The 20,752-nt window shown below is 35.4% G+C and overlaps 1 protein-coding gene across 1 annotated transcript in view; it reads right to left on the minus strand.

Moving 5' to 3' along the window:
* Nucleotides 1-2,714: 2,714 nt before the first annotated feature.
* LOC117119783 overlaps nucleotides 2,715-20,752 on the minus strand; it is a 26,460-nt gene continuing 8,422 nt past the window's right edge. Inside the window, exons 2-4 of the mRNA XM_033264693.1 lie at nucleotides 11,818-12,503; nucleotides 10,960-11,104; nucleotides 2,715-4,411 (exon numbers count right to left, since the gene is read on the minus strand). Coding sequence (XP_033120584.1) covers nucleotides 4,169-4,411; nucleotides 10,960-11,104; nucleotides 11,818-12,299 — 870 coding nt within the window. The 5' untranslated portion in view covers nucleotides 12,300-12,503 and the 3' untranslated portion in view covers nucleotides 2,715-4,168. The remainder of the gene's footprint in view (nucleotides 4,412-10,959; nucleotides 11,105-11,817; nucleotides 12,504-20,752) is intronic.

The raw sequence follows: 20,752 nt of genomic DNA on the forward strand, positions 1-20,752 counted from the left end.
AGTAGGAATGAAACCATCCAATTGAAGAACAGCCAAATGCTGAAAGTTTATCACATAAAATTTGGTGATCAACAGAATCGAAGGCTTTTCGAATGTCAATCATTGCCATTCCAGTAAAGACCACACTAGATTTGTTGTCTTTTATATGATCCATGAGATAGATTAGACAGGTTTCTGTAGAGTATGACTCTCTAAAGCCCGACTGATAATCATGGATTGAATCATTGTTTTTCAAATGTGTAATAACTTGCCAGTAGACTGCTTTCTCCAAAATTTCAGCTTTAAATGTCAACTTAGTGATTTATTGTTTTTAATAAATGATCAATATACATATTAAACAAGTATCCTTGGAAGTTGTGTTGGAGTAATCTCCACAATGTAGGTATTTAAGAAGGTAAAAACATCCAATTAAAAACAAATTTTTGGTGGGTGTATATAAAAACAGAATTTATGAAGCAAAAAAAAAAAAATGAAAAATCACTCAACTCTACTGAGACTCAAACCGTATCTGCAATGTTTTTTTTATTACGGTGATGTGTAGAATTCTAACCCCAATAACTTCACTTTTTAAACCCAGCTGTAGCTACTTCGAAACACTTCATAAAATGCGAATTGTGTTAACATTAAAAGTTTAATTACCCATTTATGAAAATTCAAATTATGAAGAATGACATAATACAGTTTTTAAATAATAATATTTTAATAATGTTTTTAAAGATGGTATTTCAAAATTTTTTCTATTAAAAAAAAAAAATTGGGAGTAGTACAGCTTTTGTGTTTCAATATTTTTTGTTATATGAAATGTTTCACTGTTTGTTATTTTCTATCCTGGGATCTGCAGAGGACCAGGGATTTTATTCCCTGAGCAGTCCCCCAGGATAAACAATAAAAGAAAGAAAGAAATATGCACATTTATGATATTATGCTTGGACAAAATGTGAAGAAGATCTAAGTCCCAGGAAGTGACCAAGGTGTGCCGTACAGAAAAACCCTGTAAAAAGATAGGAAAACGGGATAGAAGGAAAAAAAGTACAAAAACTATAGCTTGATGCGAGCAAAGCCAATAACAATAATCATAATGATAATAACTGGAGACCGATCCCTAAGATGGACCATCCCAAATTTTCAGATCCTAAATGTGGTCTTGAATTGGTGGGCAAACTGTATGTGAATGAATATATGTGAATGTGAATGTGAATATGCTTTTGTAACTGTTTTTGTCTATTTACCTTGCATGTTCCTTTATAAGGTCCCAACCTAGGTTTTGTATGTTTTCCTTTGTTTTTGTTTTTTGAAATAAAGTGATTTTATATATATATAGTTGCATTTTCTTTCACAGAACACACTCCTATTCAACAAAATGTTTCTCCATCAAAAACATCCCTAAAACGGTGAGTTTTTTTTTTTGTTTTTTTTTTTTTATTTGCATTCCTAGCTCCATTTTGTCATAGTGTAATTTGCTATAAATTCAATGCCCGAAAACCAAATGCATCAATTTCGGTGCGGTGGGATAATGTCAATATTGGACAGTTGTTATTGATTTCACCATCTGATGTTTGTTTAGAGTAACTTACATGATGACTGACAATACAGTTTCTGATCAAATCATTGGCAGGAATTGTGTGATGCTATAAAAACATTGTATTTTTGTATTGATTTTAAAGAACTGACATGATGACTGATGACACCTTGTATTTACATTTCACTCAATTTTGTTGATTACTATCTTTTAATACCAATGTTACTCCCAGCAAAATGCCATCATCGGATAAAAACACACTGATTGGATAAAAGTAGACATGATTAAATGTAAAATTTCAGTGCAAGAGTTTGTAGATGAACTAATAAAGTTTGAAATATTGAATCAAATATGGCTTGTATCAATTTTTCGGCATTTGTTTCATACTTTTAAAGAGTTGGTATATTATTAAGAATTTTCACATATACGTTGTTTTTAATCAGAAACATTAAGAATTGTCAAAAACTGTATTGTCGCAAGTGCTACTGAATTTTTTAATTTATCATGTCAGGGGCAATCCTATGCATTATAAACTGGGTTATGCATGTTTACATCATTGCTCCTTTATTCAAGCACTGTTTCTACCATTATTTTATTATTTATATGTATATTTCACAGTGCTGCTCAGCAAGTTTAATGTACTTTTGTTTATCTTATTGCATTTCAGAAGATGTGGTACTGAAACATCATCAGCGAAGCGCAAGAAAAATTATGATAATAACCAAAGCACAATTGAGAAATACTTAAAATCCTGAACCATGTCACCATGTACAAGTAAATACTTTGGTTCAGAAGAAAGATGCTTTTGCTTCAGATCACTTATTGATTGATTTATTAAATTTATTTCATACCATACATGTAAAATACAATGACAAACTGACAACTAAGGATAAAAGTTAAATCTTCCAATGTGGTCATCACAAGCAACTAAAACAAATGCAGAAATGCATAATTAAAAAAAAAACACTTATGATACAATCTTTAAAATTACACTTTAAGAAAATTTTTGGACTATTGCAGAAATATCTGAAATCTAACTTGATATACCACATACATAGATTCTAGGCATCTGATTGGTTAAGAAGCAGCAATAGAAAGTACTATTACCCAGTGGCTGACTGTCAAGGCAAGCAAGGTATGCCGTGCATACCCTGGCTAAAACAAATTTTTTAAAATATATTAGTACAGTTTCTCCTTTTTTTTTTTTTCTTTTTTTAGCATTTCTTAGTCAGAGTCTTCTATATAAACCTAAATTTTTCGAGTGGAATGCTACATTTCATTGTAATAGCAAAGTTTTTCAATGGCATCGTACTCTCAGCTGCTTAGAATTTCTGCATGGCTGGTTTCCAATATCAGCCAATTACGTATTCAGTGAGTCAATGGGAGTCAGAGCATTATACCCTACAACGCCTAAATTTGCTACTGTGACAACCGTGTGGTGGCGTCAGAATAGCCAATTTAACACGGGAATGGAAGCAGTGCTTCCAATAGTACGTGCGCATACTCTTCTGCTCACAAATCGGGACCTCCACTGCTGATCAGGTGTTCTATCTATAGGCCTAATCTGAATGTAAATAAATTTACATACATATGACCAGTATAGAAGAAACTTTGAATTATTATTATTTGAATTGAAATTTGTTAAAATACAGGAATAAGAATTCTTTTGAAAAGAAGACAACGATGCTGGTATTAAAAATAACATACATTGTATTTTGACTACAGAACGCAATCTGTTACAAACATTTCCTACTAGCAGGCCCACCATCAGTGGCATAGGGGTCTTGAAATGGAAGGGAGCTGATGGGGGTAGAAAGGTAAAGTGGGGGATTGGTGATTAGGTGAGGGGTCTAACTTGCAAAATAACATGATTTGAGGTGATTTTTAACTACTTGAGGATGATTTGTGGGTGGGGGTGGAAGCGACTTGGGATGGGCGAGTATTTTTTTTAGGGGGAGGGGGTTGCATGTGCTACCCTCGTACATTCTAGATATGCCATTTTACCCTGCGGTCCGCCACTGCTATTACCCTATGAGATAGTACTTTTTTGCTGTGTACTATTTTCATTATTTTTAGGTCTCGTACAATCTATGTACGAGGTATATAAAACAAATATTGACTGCTTTAGATTCAGGGAACAGTGAAATCTATAGCCCCTCGGTGATGTGGAGACCGTAGCCTAAGAGAGGCTACGGTCTCCACATACCTCGGAGCAATATATTTCACCATTTCGACTTTACTTCAGGAGAACATTAAATATTAAATCTATGCTCGCCCAGTAAAACTAATCTTCAAAACTTACACAAAAGAAATAAACCTCTCAATGTGTTGAATTATAAAGTGACCGGTATAGATTGCAATTATGTACATAACGTAAACAAACAGGAGGTTTTATTAGAACAGCCTGTTTATAGAAATACTTGACTACTGTATGTTTAAATATGAGTACATTTGTATAAACAAAATAACGAATTAAATTGTGATTGTAATGTTGCACACAGATTTCCAAATGTCACTGTGCTTTATTACCCAGTCATTGAAGCAAATACCAATAGAATATGTACTCAGCTCTCTAGATGTTAATCCAGATTGACTATGTGCCTCTTGCGCAAGTCCTATGCCAGATAGTTTTGCTTTTAGTGGTCCGGTTCAGCAGATTTTTGTAGTCTGTAACTTTTGCAGAGTGAAATAAATTCGTCGGTGGAAAACTACCGTTATAGCTACAGTCCGAACGTTGATATTCAAATCTACCAGGTACCCACTGTGTTCCTCAAGTTTTTTGTAGTGGTGACAACAGTATCTTTGAAATAATTGACGTCTGTTTGTAATCTCTTTGCCGAATGACATTATCTGTCCATGATGATAGAGGACTTCCAATGAAATAATCTGCTTCTGGAAACATGAAAAAATTGTATTATACAACATACCATCTGTGTTCTTAGTAGTTAATATCGTTCTTATACAGAAAATAGTAATGTATGAAGCTTGGCATTCCAAAAATCCAGCGTACTGGCGCTATTTGTTTAACTCAAGTCATCAGCATAATACAGTGCACCCTCTAAATCGAGACCCCTCTAATTAGGGACCACTTTTCAAAGAACCAAATAATAATCTTAAATCTGTTACACTAAGCTAATCCTCTATATGGAGACCAAAACCCTGAGACCACCCTAAATTTTCAGTTCCCAAAGGTGGTTTCGAATTTGAGGGTTTGGGTTAGCCAATGGGCTCAGCCAGCAAAGCTGTCGCATGCCTCACAGCTGCTCTTGGCTGCTTCTATTGGAAGGATGCGTACGGGGGAATTCCATAGTTTGCCAAATAAAATATATTATACTATATATAATATATACTGTATCTTGCACTCGATCCTCTTTAGGTACCCACCAGTGGCGGATCTAGGATTTAGCAAGGTGTGTGGGGGGGGGGGGGGGGGCGGGGGGGGGGGGGGGGGGCGTTGATTCGACAAGTGCGCAGATCTGTTTGGAAAGGTGAGGGGGACATTTCGTGAGCCCACCATGGTTGGGCCTGAGGTGCGAAAATTTTAGGAAATAGTAGATCTAGATAACGAGTAAAAATTCCTCGTCATCACATCTCCATTATATAATAAAATGAAGTGCCAACAAATTTCTCATGATGTTTACCAGCGATTTTCGACAATCATAAATATCTAATTAATGTGTGATGTACTATAGAAAATAAATATTAAAAACATTGTCTTTGTTGTATTAATTCAGGCCTACCTACTTAAACCCATCAGTCTACACCATAGTTAAGGGCTGAGGTGGGAACATTTTGGGTAAATAGTACCTCTAGATTGCCGGAAATGACACTTTTATATAATTAAATTCATCATCCATCGATCAAATTAATAGCTGTGATGTTCCTTTGAAAATAAAACTCAATTGTCTTTGATGTATTTTTAATTTACTTTACCATGTGCCGAAAACCAATCTTCTTATTATTACACGTTTTTTTCTCATACTTCTCAAATTATAATATAGGTACGTCCACTTGAGTCGTGTAATGTAATTCAGATTTTTGTGGGCAGAGATAGAGTACCGGTTGTACAGCACACTTTCGTTAAAACCTGGGTCATTTATGCAGTTCATTTCAACAATTTCCAGGCATCTTTTTAACTTATGAAATTATTACATTGCGGACGAAAAGTGAAGGGACACACCCCCACCCCTCAACAATATTTGGGGACGTGTCCACCCTTGATCATGGGTTTTGGGAGAGGCATCCCCTTCCATTTAAGTTTTTTGGATGACATCTAAAAAGACGCTTTTGGATGACATCTGAAAAGAAGTTAAGCTGTAATAGAAAGTGTATGTTTTAAGAGAGTAGCCTGCTACATGTAACATGTATACATGAGAAGCACACACACAAGACGACTGACCGTATTCTTTTTTCGTGGTCACTGAAAGTGGGGGGGGGGGGGCGGTAGCCACCCTATTCACCCCGCCACTGCCCACTTAGTACTTCTGGGTGGAGAGAAGCAATGCAGATTAAGTGCCTTGCTTAAGGACACAAGCGAAATTCACAGTGAGGGATTGAAACCCCGACTTCGGGGTTGAGAAACCAAACCATTTCTACACAACATATATTTTGAAGGCACTTGATTGACGAAAATATGTTCATGAAAGACGTTTTGGCATAGCAATTGCTAATCATTGTTTACTTGATAGATCTGACATATATTTTGAATTTTAGTAAATGAATAAGTGTTGGAAGGCACCTGGTTAACAAAAATCAGTGTCGTAACTACCGCAGGTTTATTGAACCTGGGCCCCCGACCTCCATGGGTCCTCGATCTGTAAGGGCCCCATCCCACTTAAATCTAAAAAAAGCAATGCATAAATAACAATCTGAATTGATAGTATTTATCTTTAAGTAATACTGCACATTAATATTTTCAAATTTTTAAAAATAGTCACATGATGGTAGTTACACATGACTTGCCCATATACCGTTGTAAAAATTGTGACTCGAACACTAGATGGGAATTACAGTGAAAGAGAGACGGCACTACGCTTAGTGCAACAACATTCAAAGCGTTTGAATTTGGAATATCCATGTCGATCGAAAATCATTTTAATTTCGTTATATTAACGAGAAGAGGATGGGAGCATGTCACTTAGCATCTGTACATTAAACATGAAATTAGCTGTCGAATTATGTTTTCGCCACAAGAGTTTTTGTAATAAAAATTTTGTTTATATAATTCTTGCTCAACGTTTTTGCAGTCTTTTTACAATATATTTATCTCAGATGTGATTCCCAAAACCGAAATTGCATAATCGATACATGGTTCGATTGTGCTTATGTAATAAGTGATTGCCGCAATGTTTCGGCCACTTTTCCTATATTATGAATCGTGAAGCTTACAGAGGTATATGTTGTAACTGCATATATTTTCAACTTATTTCCGATTATGTATGTATTTTAACGAAATTGGCCCAAAAGACGTAATAAATAACATCACATTTGAATTTTAAAGGGCATGCCCTTGGAGGCAGTGGCAGCCTTAGGATATAATTTATGGGTGGTGGGGATTAGATGTCCGACTGGGGGCTAAGTATTTATGCGTGTAACTATAGCGCGCAGCGTTATGTGAGGGCCGAAGGTGGGTATGGGAGGGTGTGTCCCCTCTTCTCAAAACGAGATTTTTTTTTTTTAATTGAGACTTGCTGGTCGTCAATGGTCGATTAACGATTTATATGTTCTGCTTGACTGATCAGAACCAGACGAAACGATTGCTGAGAAAGATTTGGCTTGGTGTAGTGGAATGTGAAAACTTTGCTTAATCTCCCTGTCCATCCCCCTCCCCCGCTGGCGCCGCCCCTGCTTAGAGGTATACCAACGATATCTTAACTACTTTGGCTCAGCTCAATGAAGGTATTTTTTTTTTTTTTTTTTTTTTTTTTTTTTTTTTTTTTTTGTTATTTCTGGTATATTTCATAAAACAAAACAAATTACATAGCAAGGTTACATTACTATAAAAAACCAAAGAAAAAGTAAGCAACTATGGATAGTTACCATACATAAATGGCTATTCAAGAAACAAAATGATTGATGATTCATAATTCTACAAAATACATAATATAAAAAAAATTTCAGTATATAGGCCTATCTACCTTATTCTGCAATGCTAACTATTTTTGAATGCAATGTATTGTTCAATTTGTTTATGCTTCTCATATACTGATTTTAAGGGATTTATGTGCGGTTTTTGTCCATTAACTTTACAGTTATAAATGTATAGTTTTGTAATAACTATTAGTTTATTAATTGCATGATTATTTTTATGGTTGTCAATTCCAAAACATATGCTTTCTTTATTTAAAGTTAAATTTCTTTCAAACCTTTGTTTTATAAATATTTGTACTTGTTTCCACAGCGCATTAATTACTTTGCATTCAAAAAACCTGTGTAATAAAGTTTGTTGTTTTTCTAAGCAAAAATCATAATTTGGTGATTCAACAATATATATCTTATGTAGAAAGGAATTCGTATAAATAATACGATGAATAAATCGAAACTGAAAATTTTTAAGTTTTGTATCAATTGTACATTTATGTAACGTTGTGAAGATCATATCCCATTGTAGTTTAGTATTGTCTAGTTCTTTTTCCCACCTGGACTCGATTCCATCCGGCACTGCAGTGTGTTTTTGAATTAACTGAGAATAGAGGTATTTAATGAAGGTATTGCCCAGCACCCGGCATGGTATGATAAGGTCATTGAGCAACAGATATAGGGAAATAAAATGATTACATATAATGGTTTCTCATTACTGTACAGAAACTGGATTAGGTCCGGTATTAACAGAATAAAAGATGTTGTAATCATCAATGGCTTATGTAACACAACTTAAGAGTGTTGAAAGGAAAAGCTAACTGGGTAATTTGCTTAAGGCAATTCCACAAGAATGGAAAGATATAATTCACAGGAAAAATGTTGGAAAAAAAAATATGTATATTATATTTGTATATGAAAAAAGCTTTTTTATACCATAACTCAATGTTTATGTCATGTAAAATGTTGGCGTTAATGAGCGATACAGCTGTGAAAATGTACTACTGAATTGACAAATAACAGTTGGATGAATCCACAAAAGAGAAAAACAAACTTATTTCCGACATACTATTTACCAATATTTTCTAAAATATTTGAAATTCTGTATTTAATCTATCAACTTGTGTTCCTGAAACATAAATAGCAAAATCATCCGCAAAAATACTATATGTCCCAGGAAAAATCTTTTTTTTTAAATATCATTATTCATGAATAACAAAAATAAACTTCAACCAAAGACACTACCCTGTGGTATGCCAATTCTGATTGATTTGGGGTGACATTTCACAAGGGGCAAAGAAAGGAACGTTCACGTCCTGGGGGGCTGCAGTGGGGGTGCAGACGGTGCGCGATCACACCCCCCTAAATTGCATTAAGAAAAATAATTGTTGTATTGTATTGTTGATATGAATTACCGGTAAGATTTTTAAGGTATGAGAGTGCAATTTCCGGGCACGTCCATATTCTCAAATTTAATATTCCACTGTGTGGACTTTCATGCACCCCCTACCGCCAAATCCTGCATCCGACCCAGCATCCATAAGACGATCTATTAAACGATGACGGCATATAACAGTTGATTGGTACATTTATAAGGTGTGGAGGGGGGGTGGGGGCATGCTAAAATTAAAGATATGTAAATAATTAAATCTAAAAACAATATAATTTTTATAATAGCAAAAAAATAGCAATAGTTATTGGGAAAAATATACTGGGGAAATCTGGCCAAGAAACACCTAATCATCCAAAGATTTTTTAAGTGTCATTTGAGTGTTTTCCTGTTTATATTTGCTTTGATGTGAAAAAGGGGGTCCCAAGTTGGAAGAAGTCATTTCCTGGAGATCTGTGGTGGCAGGTCGAAAATGGGTGGGGGGAGGACTTTCACAGGTGAAGAGTGTGGACCACCACCATGGTTGAAACTGAGGTAAGAACATTTATAATTATGGCACCTCTAGAAGACCGAAAACGGCCCTCTCACTTCAATTTTAATATAATTTTCTTTTCTACCCCATTTTTTATAATTTTGAAAAATTTAGGGGGTCTGGGACAGCTTCCCCCACCCCTTGAATCCGCCACTGATCTGGGTAATGAGCCTTCTTACTTAACACATTTAATCTTATTTTTCTGCACGTACTGTAGTGATATCTATTGACATGTTCCCAACAGAAGTTCTGTAACCCTGACTGTAACTGCTAACCCGGGCATTCCATAACCAGGAATTTTGAAATTCATAAATCAATTTTTTAACTTATGTACCGATATCTGCAATGTGTTTGCATGCAGAAAAACAGCGTCTTCTCCAAATGTAATAAATTTTCCTAAAATATTAAAATAATTTTGAAATTCATAAATCAATTTTTTAACATATGTACCGATATCTGCATTGTGTTTGCATGCAGACAAAGCAGCGTTTCTCCAAATGTAATACATTTTCCTAATTTTCCTAAAATTAAGATCCTCAGTGTAATAATAATATCTTTTTGAGTGGCCGAGCGGCAAGGCAGGGGCGCCGAGAACTACCAAGTCTTCTCGTATAAGGACTTGGAGGTCCAGTGTACACATCTTGCTCGTGCAGGGGTTTCGCCAGCGTCTGAAAAGGGGTGTGGGGGTGAAGTAAGGTGGTACCGTACAAGTGAAAGGTACTGTACAATTGGGAGGGTGGTGTCAAGGTCCCCGACGAAAGCAAAGTGGGCGTGGTCGGGTGTCAATTTAAATGTTTCGACAGTGGTCTATGGGGCCCCCGAAAAATGTTACAATTTAGGGGTTTCAGAGGCTTATTTAATCAATTTTACATTGTCTACTAATTGGCCCTACGTAGAAAATAGGCTACATACAGGCCTACTTTTTTGTCCCCCGACGAATTGTGATTTTTTTTTCTTCTTTTCTTGTGGGGGGTGGGGTGGGGTGCAAGAATATTTTTAGGGGGATATTCCCCCTCCCCCCGTAGCGCCGCCACTTGGCTCGTGTACACTTTAAAGAACTCACTGCTTAGGGGGTTACCCCGATGCTATGGTTCATTTCAGCACCTGTTGTTGTGAAATGATGTGAACATGTAGATACATAAGCACCTCTTTACGGTTACTAGGTAGTCACAGACCACGCCCATACGCAATTCAGCACAATGATGCTGCGAGTTATTAGTTATTCCCCTACTTCTACATTTGGCCCTAAATTTAATAAAGGTCACAGTGTAATAAAAGGGAAAATCACGCAGAAAATGTTTGTACCCCTTCCCCAAGAAGGCCTAGTTAGAGAGTACATCATATCAATTCATTCTATACCTTTTCCTAAAATTCCCTATACATGCATTACCGGTAGTTCTTGTGTCTTTTGATTGATCTAAAGCAGATGAATTTCCTTACCTCAGAGTCTTGTGTACTTGCGAGATAAATATTTGACAAATTGAGCATTGTCATTGTGTTCACCAAACGCTTTGCGATGAATGCTTTGTCAATGCGTGCCACTTTACATGCATATTTTTGGCTGTATGAATCATTACCGCGGCACCTATAAAAGAAAATGTCCGGGGTTCAAGAGCAACTAAGAAAGAAATATCCTAAATTCAGGGGTGACGCCAGTGTGGGCCAGAGCCCCCTGTCAAGGAGAAAAACCACAAATCGGTGGGAAAAAAATTAATGCATCATGTATCAAAATCGAATAAATAAGCCTGAAACCCCTAAATTGTCATATTTTTAGAGGGTTTCGCCCCCACCCCTGGACCACTTTCGGAACATTTTGAATGACGCCCGACCACGCCCACTTAGCTCTCGTCGGGAACATTGCCCACCCCCGTTGGCCAAATCCTGGTGCCACACGCAGCGCCTACATTTATTAGGTAGGCCTATTTAAAGAAAAAAATAGATGAAGATGTCTAATCTGAAACAACTTATATGTGTCTCAGGTCTAATTCACTTCTTATGTCTGGTTGATAAAATGCTGTAATTTAACAAGTAATAGTGATAACTGAGTTTTTTTTTGTTAATAATAAAGCTGTGAAAACGCTCATTCATTTAAAAAAAATCTAAGTACATCCCCTTTCAAATATATGTATCCCGACGGTTTTTCTGTGTCATATTCATTTGTAAAACATGTAATTTAACTGAATAGGCGCTATATAAATACTGAAATAACAAATAACAAAAACAATTTTTTTATCTCCGGAGACTAGAAAAATGTCAAAACAATTGAGAGAATAGACCACACTATACTTTAAAACTTACCAAACCCGCTGCCATTCCTTATTCAGTCGCCAATGAACGCCGAGAACACCACCCGACTTCCACAGTGATTTTGATATTGATTGCTGGTGCTTTTTAATCAAATCTGGTCTACGTAAATGCTTAAATATCAAAGACCGTAATTCTTGTCGTCCTAAAAACAGTTGTGCAGAGTCTCCGTAAGGATAAATGTACCCTAAGCATCTGTCAAAATTGTCTTGAACATTTGTGTTGAACGTTGGTAATACGTGTTTCAAGCCAAAGAGATTATTTCCATTAGCAAGTACCTTTGGCACTGAAATGTTACTATGTGATTGTATGAAGCTTTTATATGTGTGCAATTTCTTTCCGTCAGTATCATTATTACGACCGACGATACCATTTATCAGAGCAGTAACATAATGACCACAATCTTTATAAAATTGGTGTTCAGTCACGATTGTAATAAGTTTACCAAGTTCATGAATATCAATGGTTTCATTCATCGGGTAAGGTTTGTTTAATGTTCCACTTTGATGATCGTAGAAATCACTAGCAACAATTGTCCTGTTTGTAAGAATAGCAACACCTATTGCTGTAACCAGTGCTTGCAATTGATTATTTGGTCCTTGGTTACCAATCAGAAATGGATAAATGTATAACGGTCTCTGGTGTACGTTTGGTGATCGGTGCCATCTGACCCGTAGTATCTAAAACTCCAAAAGGCAGATTCAAATAAACAAAAATTAATAATTATATTGAATAATTATAATAAGATGACAATGAAGAGGACGATGATGGCAACAAGGATGATGATGATAATGGTAAGGATGATGTTAAGGATAATTATGAAAATAATCGTCACATCGGAGTTCGTAAACTTGCGGCTTCACTATTATTAAATAAGTCTAAATAGATAGACGTATCCGTGTCAAAGGCTGTATAATTATTGTTTAATAACCGCTATATAAAATTCACTTGACTAACTATACTTTTTTTGAAATTTTGAAAAAAAAAACAGAATCTATATGCAGATAATATTAACTCTAGTCTATAAGGGTCTTAGTAATCATACAAAAGTCGTTTATTGTAGAAATTGTGTACTTTCGAGTTTGTAAAAATGTTGGCCTAAATAGGTTTACATGCTTCCATTTTTAACAACGTACAGTACATTTCTTTCACAATAATTTTAGCATCTAATAACCGTTGCACCCATAAAATCGATGGAGTGTTTACTGAGATGCTTACAAAATGTACAAACAATTACATTTTTACTCGGTTTTCGTCCGCACTTGGAACAGAGCACAAGTTAACAGACGAAATTCACGACAATCATTCGTAATTGTTTTATGATGTTCCCCCAGGGGCGTGTCCCCTGTCCCCCACGCCCATGCACAAACTTACAGAAGGACAGATAAGCATACTCAAAAATGAATGACATTTTGTCCCAAGAAAAACATTGATCCTGTCTCTATGGCATTCGACTCAGCGAATTTACGCGCAAAATCCGATTGAAAGATAATGTTCAAGATATCTCACCCAGACCGACAAGACAACACAAGTGCCATCATTACAGGAAAAATAACTGTACATATAAAATATCAAGTCATTATGGACATATGAAAATGTTTATACAGTATACAAAATTCAAAATTATCATATTTCAAATTAGAAATACCTGTACATCAATTAATTACGGACATTTTTTGAAAACCTTTCTATACAACATTCAAATTCATTTTTATTATAATTATTTAATAGAAATATAAATTATTAATTAAAATAGAGAAGACAGCTGAAGTGCAGTTATAGATGTGTATTCAAGACAATATCAGATACTCGGGCAGTTTTTTTTACAATATTCAAATTCATTTTTATTATAATTATCATTTTAATAGAAATATAAATTATTACTCAAAATAGAGAGGGCAGATTAAGTGCATTTAGAGACACTCAGGCAGGGCTCCAATAATTCAACAAAAAAGTGAACAACGTGCCGTTAAGGACGGCCGTCGTGCCTCGCAGCAGTTGAGTGGTTGAAGGAATGATGACCGACTCTCTGCTTAAGATTGTTCATGACGTCACCCTAAGAAGCCACACTGCCCTTGGTTGAAATCGTGGTATTTAGCAACGATTAAATTATCGCGTGCGTAATGGCTCAAAAATATATTTACGTTGGCAGCAATACGCTTCCGTTACTGATGCTTTTGTCGCGACGATACGTACACATCACATTGAATAGCCTAATCAAAGAGCTTCGTTGCTGTCTTGAACATAGGCCTATGTATGTAATTGTTATTGAACCATATTTGTGGCACTAGGATTTCCCCGACTGGGGGTCCAATGTCCCCGATGGGGGAGGGGCGACGAACCCCGTCTGTGAAGAAACGTAACAAAATACTATGGGTCCTGGCTTACAAAATGCTTACAAAATTCATGCTAACTAGACGCGCATCCAGACCTTCGCCCACTTCGTCCAGGCGAAGGTCAGGGTGAGAATTCAAAATAAAATGTTGACCAATTTTTCCAACAATCATACTTACTTTCCTTGACGCTTACTTTGAACATTACCATTAGGAAAATGTTTAAATCCACACTATCCTATACCTTACACGTTTAAACTGATTGTACAGGCCCTACCAGAGAGAGAGAGAGGTACATTCCAAAACAAAGACAAGCCAAACCAGTCACTCGTCGCAAAATTAGATTTTGAGTTATAATACAGTTAAAGAGTAAAATCAGAGCTATAAAATGGTTAAAAATCGTTCAAATCCGACATTTCCTTCTGAGGTTACAAGCATTTAAGCGTACAGCTGTTTGAAGAACAATATATGAGAAATCAGCCTTAAAAGTTTATGATTCAGGCATTTCTCAGAAACTATCATAAAATCATTAAAAAGTGTTGTTTTAACATTAAAATTGGGAAAAATAACAGCACAGCATGATGTATAGATACATAAAACTTAGTTTAGTGAAATAAAATAGATTTTTTTTAAATTTTACATTCTAGCATGTTTTTGCTATTTTCTCTGAAACACAATTTGTGACGAGTGACTGGTTTGGCTTGTCTTTGCCACAAATACATTATGGTCTTCCACTTCTATAGCACATGATACAGTGCATAGCAAACGTTATGTAACCACTAATAATACTTAGGTCCAGGGGCGTAGGTATGGACAGTGCAGTCAGTGCACAGCACTGGGGCCCGGGGCTATTGGGGGCTCGTTCAATAGGTCTAATGATCTAAAAATATAACTTTAAAAAATCCTATTTAAACTTTAAAAGGACCCTTCAATAATAGTAATAGGTTTTAGATGCTATATATTATTATATTCATTACATTTCATTACCTATTACGGTACCTATTTCCCAAACGCTGCAAGTAAAAAACAACAACAAAACAAGCGCTTACGTATACGATGCACTACTTTTTTAAAATCACATTTCTAAAGCAATAAAATATTGTCACGCACATTTGTATTTGTGGTATTTTAAAGGTGGTTCAACTATTGTGTACCTGGATTTGCGTTAGGGGGCTTTTTTATACCATTGCACAACCTGTCGTGAAAATGTACTTAATATTCCATGCGTGTGAAAAACACTTGCAAAAAATGCTCTCGGCCTATACTTACTACTATTATTGAATGGTAATTGTTATTATCGTGATCGAATAAACAATCAAGGGCGTCGATCCGTGGTTGAAAGTGGGGGGGGGTGTGGGGGGGGGGACGAAATGAAAAATAAAGTCTTGGGCCGTAGGCCCAAGCCTAGGTTGGGTATCAGGGAAGCTCTGGCGCCAATAGCCTTTTAATTGATTTTAAGCAATGCAATTAACATTTATTTCCATACGAAATTTTAAAAATATTCAGTGGCGGATCCAGTAATTTGAAATAGAGCTGGGCGCAGAGAGGGACCTTCACAGATGGAGAGTGTAGACCACAGGCCCACCATGGTTGGGGCTGAGGTAAGAAAATTTATGATTATGGCACCTCTAGTTAGTCGGAAATGGCACACTCAGACTAAATTTGAATATAATTTTCATTTTTCTTCACTTTTAAATTTCGAAAAAAATATTAGGGATAGTGGGCCGCCTGGGCCCCTTGAATCTGCCACGGAAATACTCACCATAAAAAGTTTTTAAAATTATCCTTTTAGTCATAAATATGCCCGCTTATATATTTCGTGCAAACTAACATTCATAAAAATAATAATTTATTAACTACTGATTAGCTTGTGACGTATTCAAAATTCGAACCATGAAAAACAAATAAGATTAAAACAGTGATTAATTTAGTCTTGCATGTACACTACTTTTAAAATCAATCAAGAAATTTTTGCTTCCCTTTTTGAATTTCACACTTTTGTATTAGTAATATTACGACTACACTATTGTGAGTGGAAATAATATCAGTCTATTGTCAAATAAAGTGAAATCGCCTCGACCTGACGAAATAACGTAAAATTATCAGCCATATATATATTGCTCCAAAAACTACAAAAAAATACGACATGGTTTCCTTGCAGCATTTTCGTTTAAGAGCGAGAATAGCTTAGCAAAGGTGTTTCACACGCTGATATTAGCAGTTTTTAAGTCATTTTTTGTCTTTTCACAGTCATATCTCAGCAAATAGGCCTACTTGTCGGATTTTTGTGTTGCCTTCAATTCTGTAGGCCTATTTGGAAGGCAATTCTTTCTGATTGATTTAGTATTTGTTTCAATTTTATTGCTTGAAAAAGTCAACGTCATTTTTCACTTTTCGATTGGTGCTGTGCTGATTACCCACCGCGTAGAGGCTGCATTTTTACTTCTAGCGACTTCGTTGGCTAAATTGCCATTTCGGCTGTTCACCAAGCAAATATCTTGTTGTTCATTCCCCCACCCCCATAAACGGAAAGCTGAATATTCATAGATTCTTCTCATATAAAATGTATGAATTCCCATTGGATGAAAAAAAAAATCACCATCAAAACACTAATTTCAATGAATTGAATGAACAATCCTGTCAGGAATGGACCGAATTAGCGATCGACGCTGTTCAGCTATAGCCTAGTGGGTATTCGAACCAAAACAAACGTACGAAGATTTACACAGTAATTTAACAAAATAGCCTTTACTAACGTCTCATACACGCTTTGTGTGTAAAGTTGAGCGTGATTTAAATTAACAGAAACCATTGTTACATGTTTATGAATGTAACGTCATCTTTTCTCTACGATTGTGTAAGCTAAATGTGAAATATAACGAGAATAAATCGTACTATTTTGGGAATAAAACGTACATTGGTCGTGTCTGCCTGTGTTACAGCGCGACGACGGCAGCCGTGTATTCACAGTAGTGAATCATGGCGTCGGTCGATGAATGTGCTTGCAGCAAAACTCATGAAATGTGTTGTACTTGCAGATTTCAAGTTGAGCTAAATTATTCAAAATTATTGATAATAATTATTATATATTATTAATTATTATATAATTATTAATAAAGTTCCTAAATTTAATCTAACAAAACAGATTGGGTTTTCATATAAACGAAATAACATCACATCCAGCCATGTCGCGTTGTATCAGGGGCCGAGGCCTAGCCTGTAAAAACTCTACGTATATTTAACTTAATTTTAAATGAAAATCAAATCAAACGTCTTCTGATGGTTCTATGAACCTTCCTTAACTTACCAATGTTTTAAAAAGTATTTTACCCGCGTACTTTGGATTTTTTTTTCTTGTTTTCCTTAAACATACAAAAACTCGCAACGTTATAGAATAGGACTTTTAGGCATTGTTTACAATTTTATACCCACTCGGCCAATTTGTAATGACGTCATCTTTCGTCGCAAATTCGGTCTATTATGCCCGCAAAAAAAAAAAAGAAATCGGTTCGTGTGGGAATCGAACCCGCAACCTCCAAATTTGCTATTTATGATCCACCATCAACTGAACTTCCTTCTTGAAAAGAAAAAAGAGTAACTTAGCCCGTCCTCTCACGACCTCCGGGTTTACTACCCCTCATACCATGACTTAACCGAGGGAGGAAGCACCGCGACCCCTAAGCCATAACTTACGCACTTTTTTTAAATAGACAAAAATGTTGAAAAATTCATTATGCAAATTAGAAAAAAAATAGACCAATCATGTTACGAGATTGAATGTATTGTACTCGTTGATGACGTCGCTAGGGCCTAGGCCTAACGCCTACCCCCGCTGCCGCTGAGCTAGGCTCCCTCGGATTGGACAGTGAAGTATGCCTAGGCGTGGTAGTTATAGTACTGATAGGAATATTGACATCTATAACGCTGGCTACCATCGCCAGTGCTACACGATTTACCGACAAATGCAAATTAGTACGAGCAAGAAAAAAACTTTAATTTAAGAAGAGAAACCCAGACAGATATTTGTACAGCCTAGGCTAGGCCTACTTAGTTTAGGCCTATTCCTACTACTCAGGCCCTGGCCCTTAATTTTTTAGGCCTGCCTATACTTGTCATTCTAGGCTAGCTAGGGCCAAGCCCTACTTACTTAATATTCAGGCATGAATGAATGGCATTGAATATGGTATCCTATGAACTAATTTAATTAAGCACATTTGTATTATTATTATTATTATTATTATTATTATTATTATTATTATTATTATTATTATTATTATTATTATTTATTAAAATAATAGTAACATTATTATTGTATTATTATTATTAAAATAATAATAATAATAATAATAATAATAATAATAATAATAATAATAATAATAATAAATCATTATTATATTATAGACTCGGGAAAAATTTAAAAAGAGGCCTAGAAATCAAGTTAGGGGGAGTGGAATGTTAGAAGCAGTCAATATAGCCAGATATCCTAATTAATCCGTGCTGGTCGCGATTTTTTTCCCGTACGAAACATTTACATGAAACTCCACTTGGGCCGTCTCGACTGAATCGACCCGAAAATCTTGTATTGCAGAATTTAGGTCAAAAGGTCATCAACAACTTCTATCTGATCTGAGAGAACGTCGCTGTCTATTTTTTAAAAATACATTGATGTTACCATATGCTAATACTAATGGGTCGTTTAAAATGACATAATATTTGATTGAGTTTCACGAGTAAAAAAATGTTATTTTAACTTGAGTTACATACTGTGGCAATTTTTATCGTTTAGTTAAGTCTGGGTTTTGCATAATTACCTAGGCCTAACTACAAAAAATATACGCTTTCTGGAGAAAGCACAGAGAGTAAGGAAAAGCGCGTTTCTCGGGGCGTTTCATCAAATGAAACAGGGTGACAGTTATTTTCAAATTAAGAGAAGAGCTGAGAAGAAGCACCTCTAAAATACTGGATGCCATAAGACCTAAATGGCAGAGCACCAACGATGTAAATGAGGCCTAAGCCTAGTTATTAATATCAGGCATAGTAATCTGCAGATTCTTGATTACAAGACTAGACCAGGTTAATTACATGTAATGCCGAAATGATTATTTATTATTATTATTATTATTATTATTATTAATTATTGTTATTATGTTACTAAAACCAACATGTAGGCCTACCTTAAGGGGAACTTAGACAATGGAGCAATTAGAGAACAATTAAGAAATCGACGTTAAGGGGAAATAACAGAAAAGATATTCCCCCTGGGCTACTTATTATAGGCCTAGTAAATAGTATGGTTCTTCATTACAAGGCTTAGGTCAAGGTAATTCATGCTGAAATTATTATTATTATTATTATTAATATCATTATTATTATTATTATTATTATTATTATTATTAATTATTATTATGTTACTAAAACCAACCTGTATGCCTATACCTTAAGGGGAACTTAGACAATGGAGGAATTAGAAAACAATTAAAAAATCGACGTTATGGGAAATAACACAAAAGATATTCCCCCTGGGCTCGTTATTATTTATAGGCCTAGTAAATAGAATGGTTCTTCATTACAAGGCTTAGGTCAAGGTAATTAATGCTGAAATTATTATTATTATTACTTAACATTAATTACATTACAAGGATAGTTTGGCCAAGTACAATAACGCCGCCGAATGGTACCGTATATTTTATTTATTTAATAATATTTCTCTTATGCACTCTATTTTTTATGTCATGCTTTAATTTTTTTCCATTTTTTTTTTCAAAATTTCAATCAACGTCTGTATAAAAAGCGTGACTGTTGGTGTCAGCCTAGGACCCTAGGCCTATACTAGGTAGGACTTAACTTAGCCTGTATTTAGGCCCATAGTTTATCCACCGTCTCTCTAGCCTTTGGTATTACTGTACCTATCAACACTTTATAAAAGGGGGTACTAGCTGTTGTTGTTGTAGATATTATACTAACATTTAATCAACATCCAAGAAGGTCACAGTTAGTTACACACGTAAATCCCATAAATCCGTAAGATATCATAGGCCTAGCGTAGGTAAACATAGAAAGAGCAATAATAGTAAAACTCGAGCGTCACGACATTGCGAAGTGTCTGCTCTTGTTCCTCGTATCGAACTTAGTCGAGTCAATCCGAGATGGCCCGAGTGAAATTTCATGCAAATGTTTCGTACGGGAAAAAAATCGCGTCCTGCTCACCCTAAGCCCTGTTGACACTTGATTTTTCACCTGGTATACAAATGGCGGCCATTTTGAAAAATGGCCGCCAAATTTATCTAAAATGTGCATATAATTGGAACTAAATAAGCTACAGATATGATGTTGGTGTCTAAAATCATAATTTCTATACAGGCAACAAATCAGACATATAAAAACTACTGTCACTCATGCCAGAATGGAACATAATTAAAAAATAGGTGTTTATTTGTTTTAAAATATCCGCAAAATATACTTAAAATATGTATAAAATAAGAATAAGTATATAAACTCACCAAAAAGTAGTCGTGTTTGGTATCGTTGGAAAGCTCTTCCGATGCTGAATAATGTATTGCAGCTTATATATCAGAAACGGTGTAGTGTTTCATGTA

The sequence above is a fragment of the Anneissia japonica genome, unplaced genomic scaffold (assembly GCF_011630105.1).
Source record: "Anneissia japonica isolate Jap-2015-1 unplaced genomic scaffold, ASM1163010v1 scaffold724_len3256291_cov202, whole genome shotgun sequence".
In the NCBI taxonomy this organism is placed as follows: domain Eukaryota; kingdom Metazoa; phylum Echinodermata; class Crinoidea; order Comatulida; family Comatulidae; genus Anneissia; species Anneissia japonica.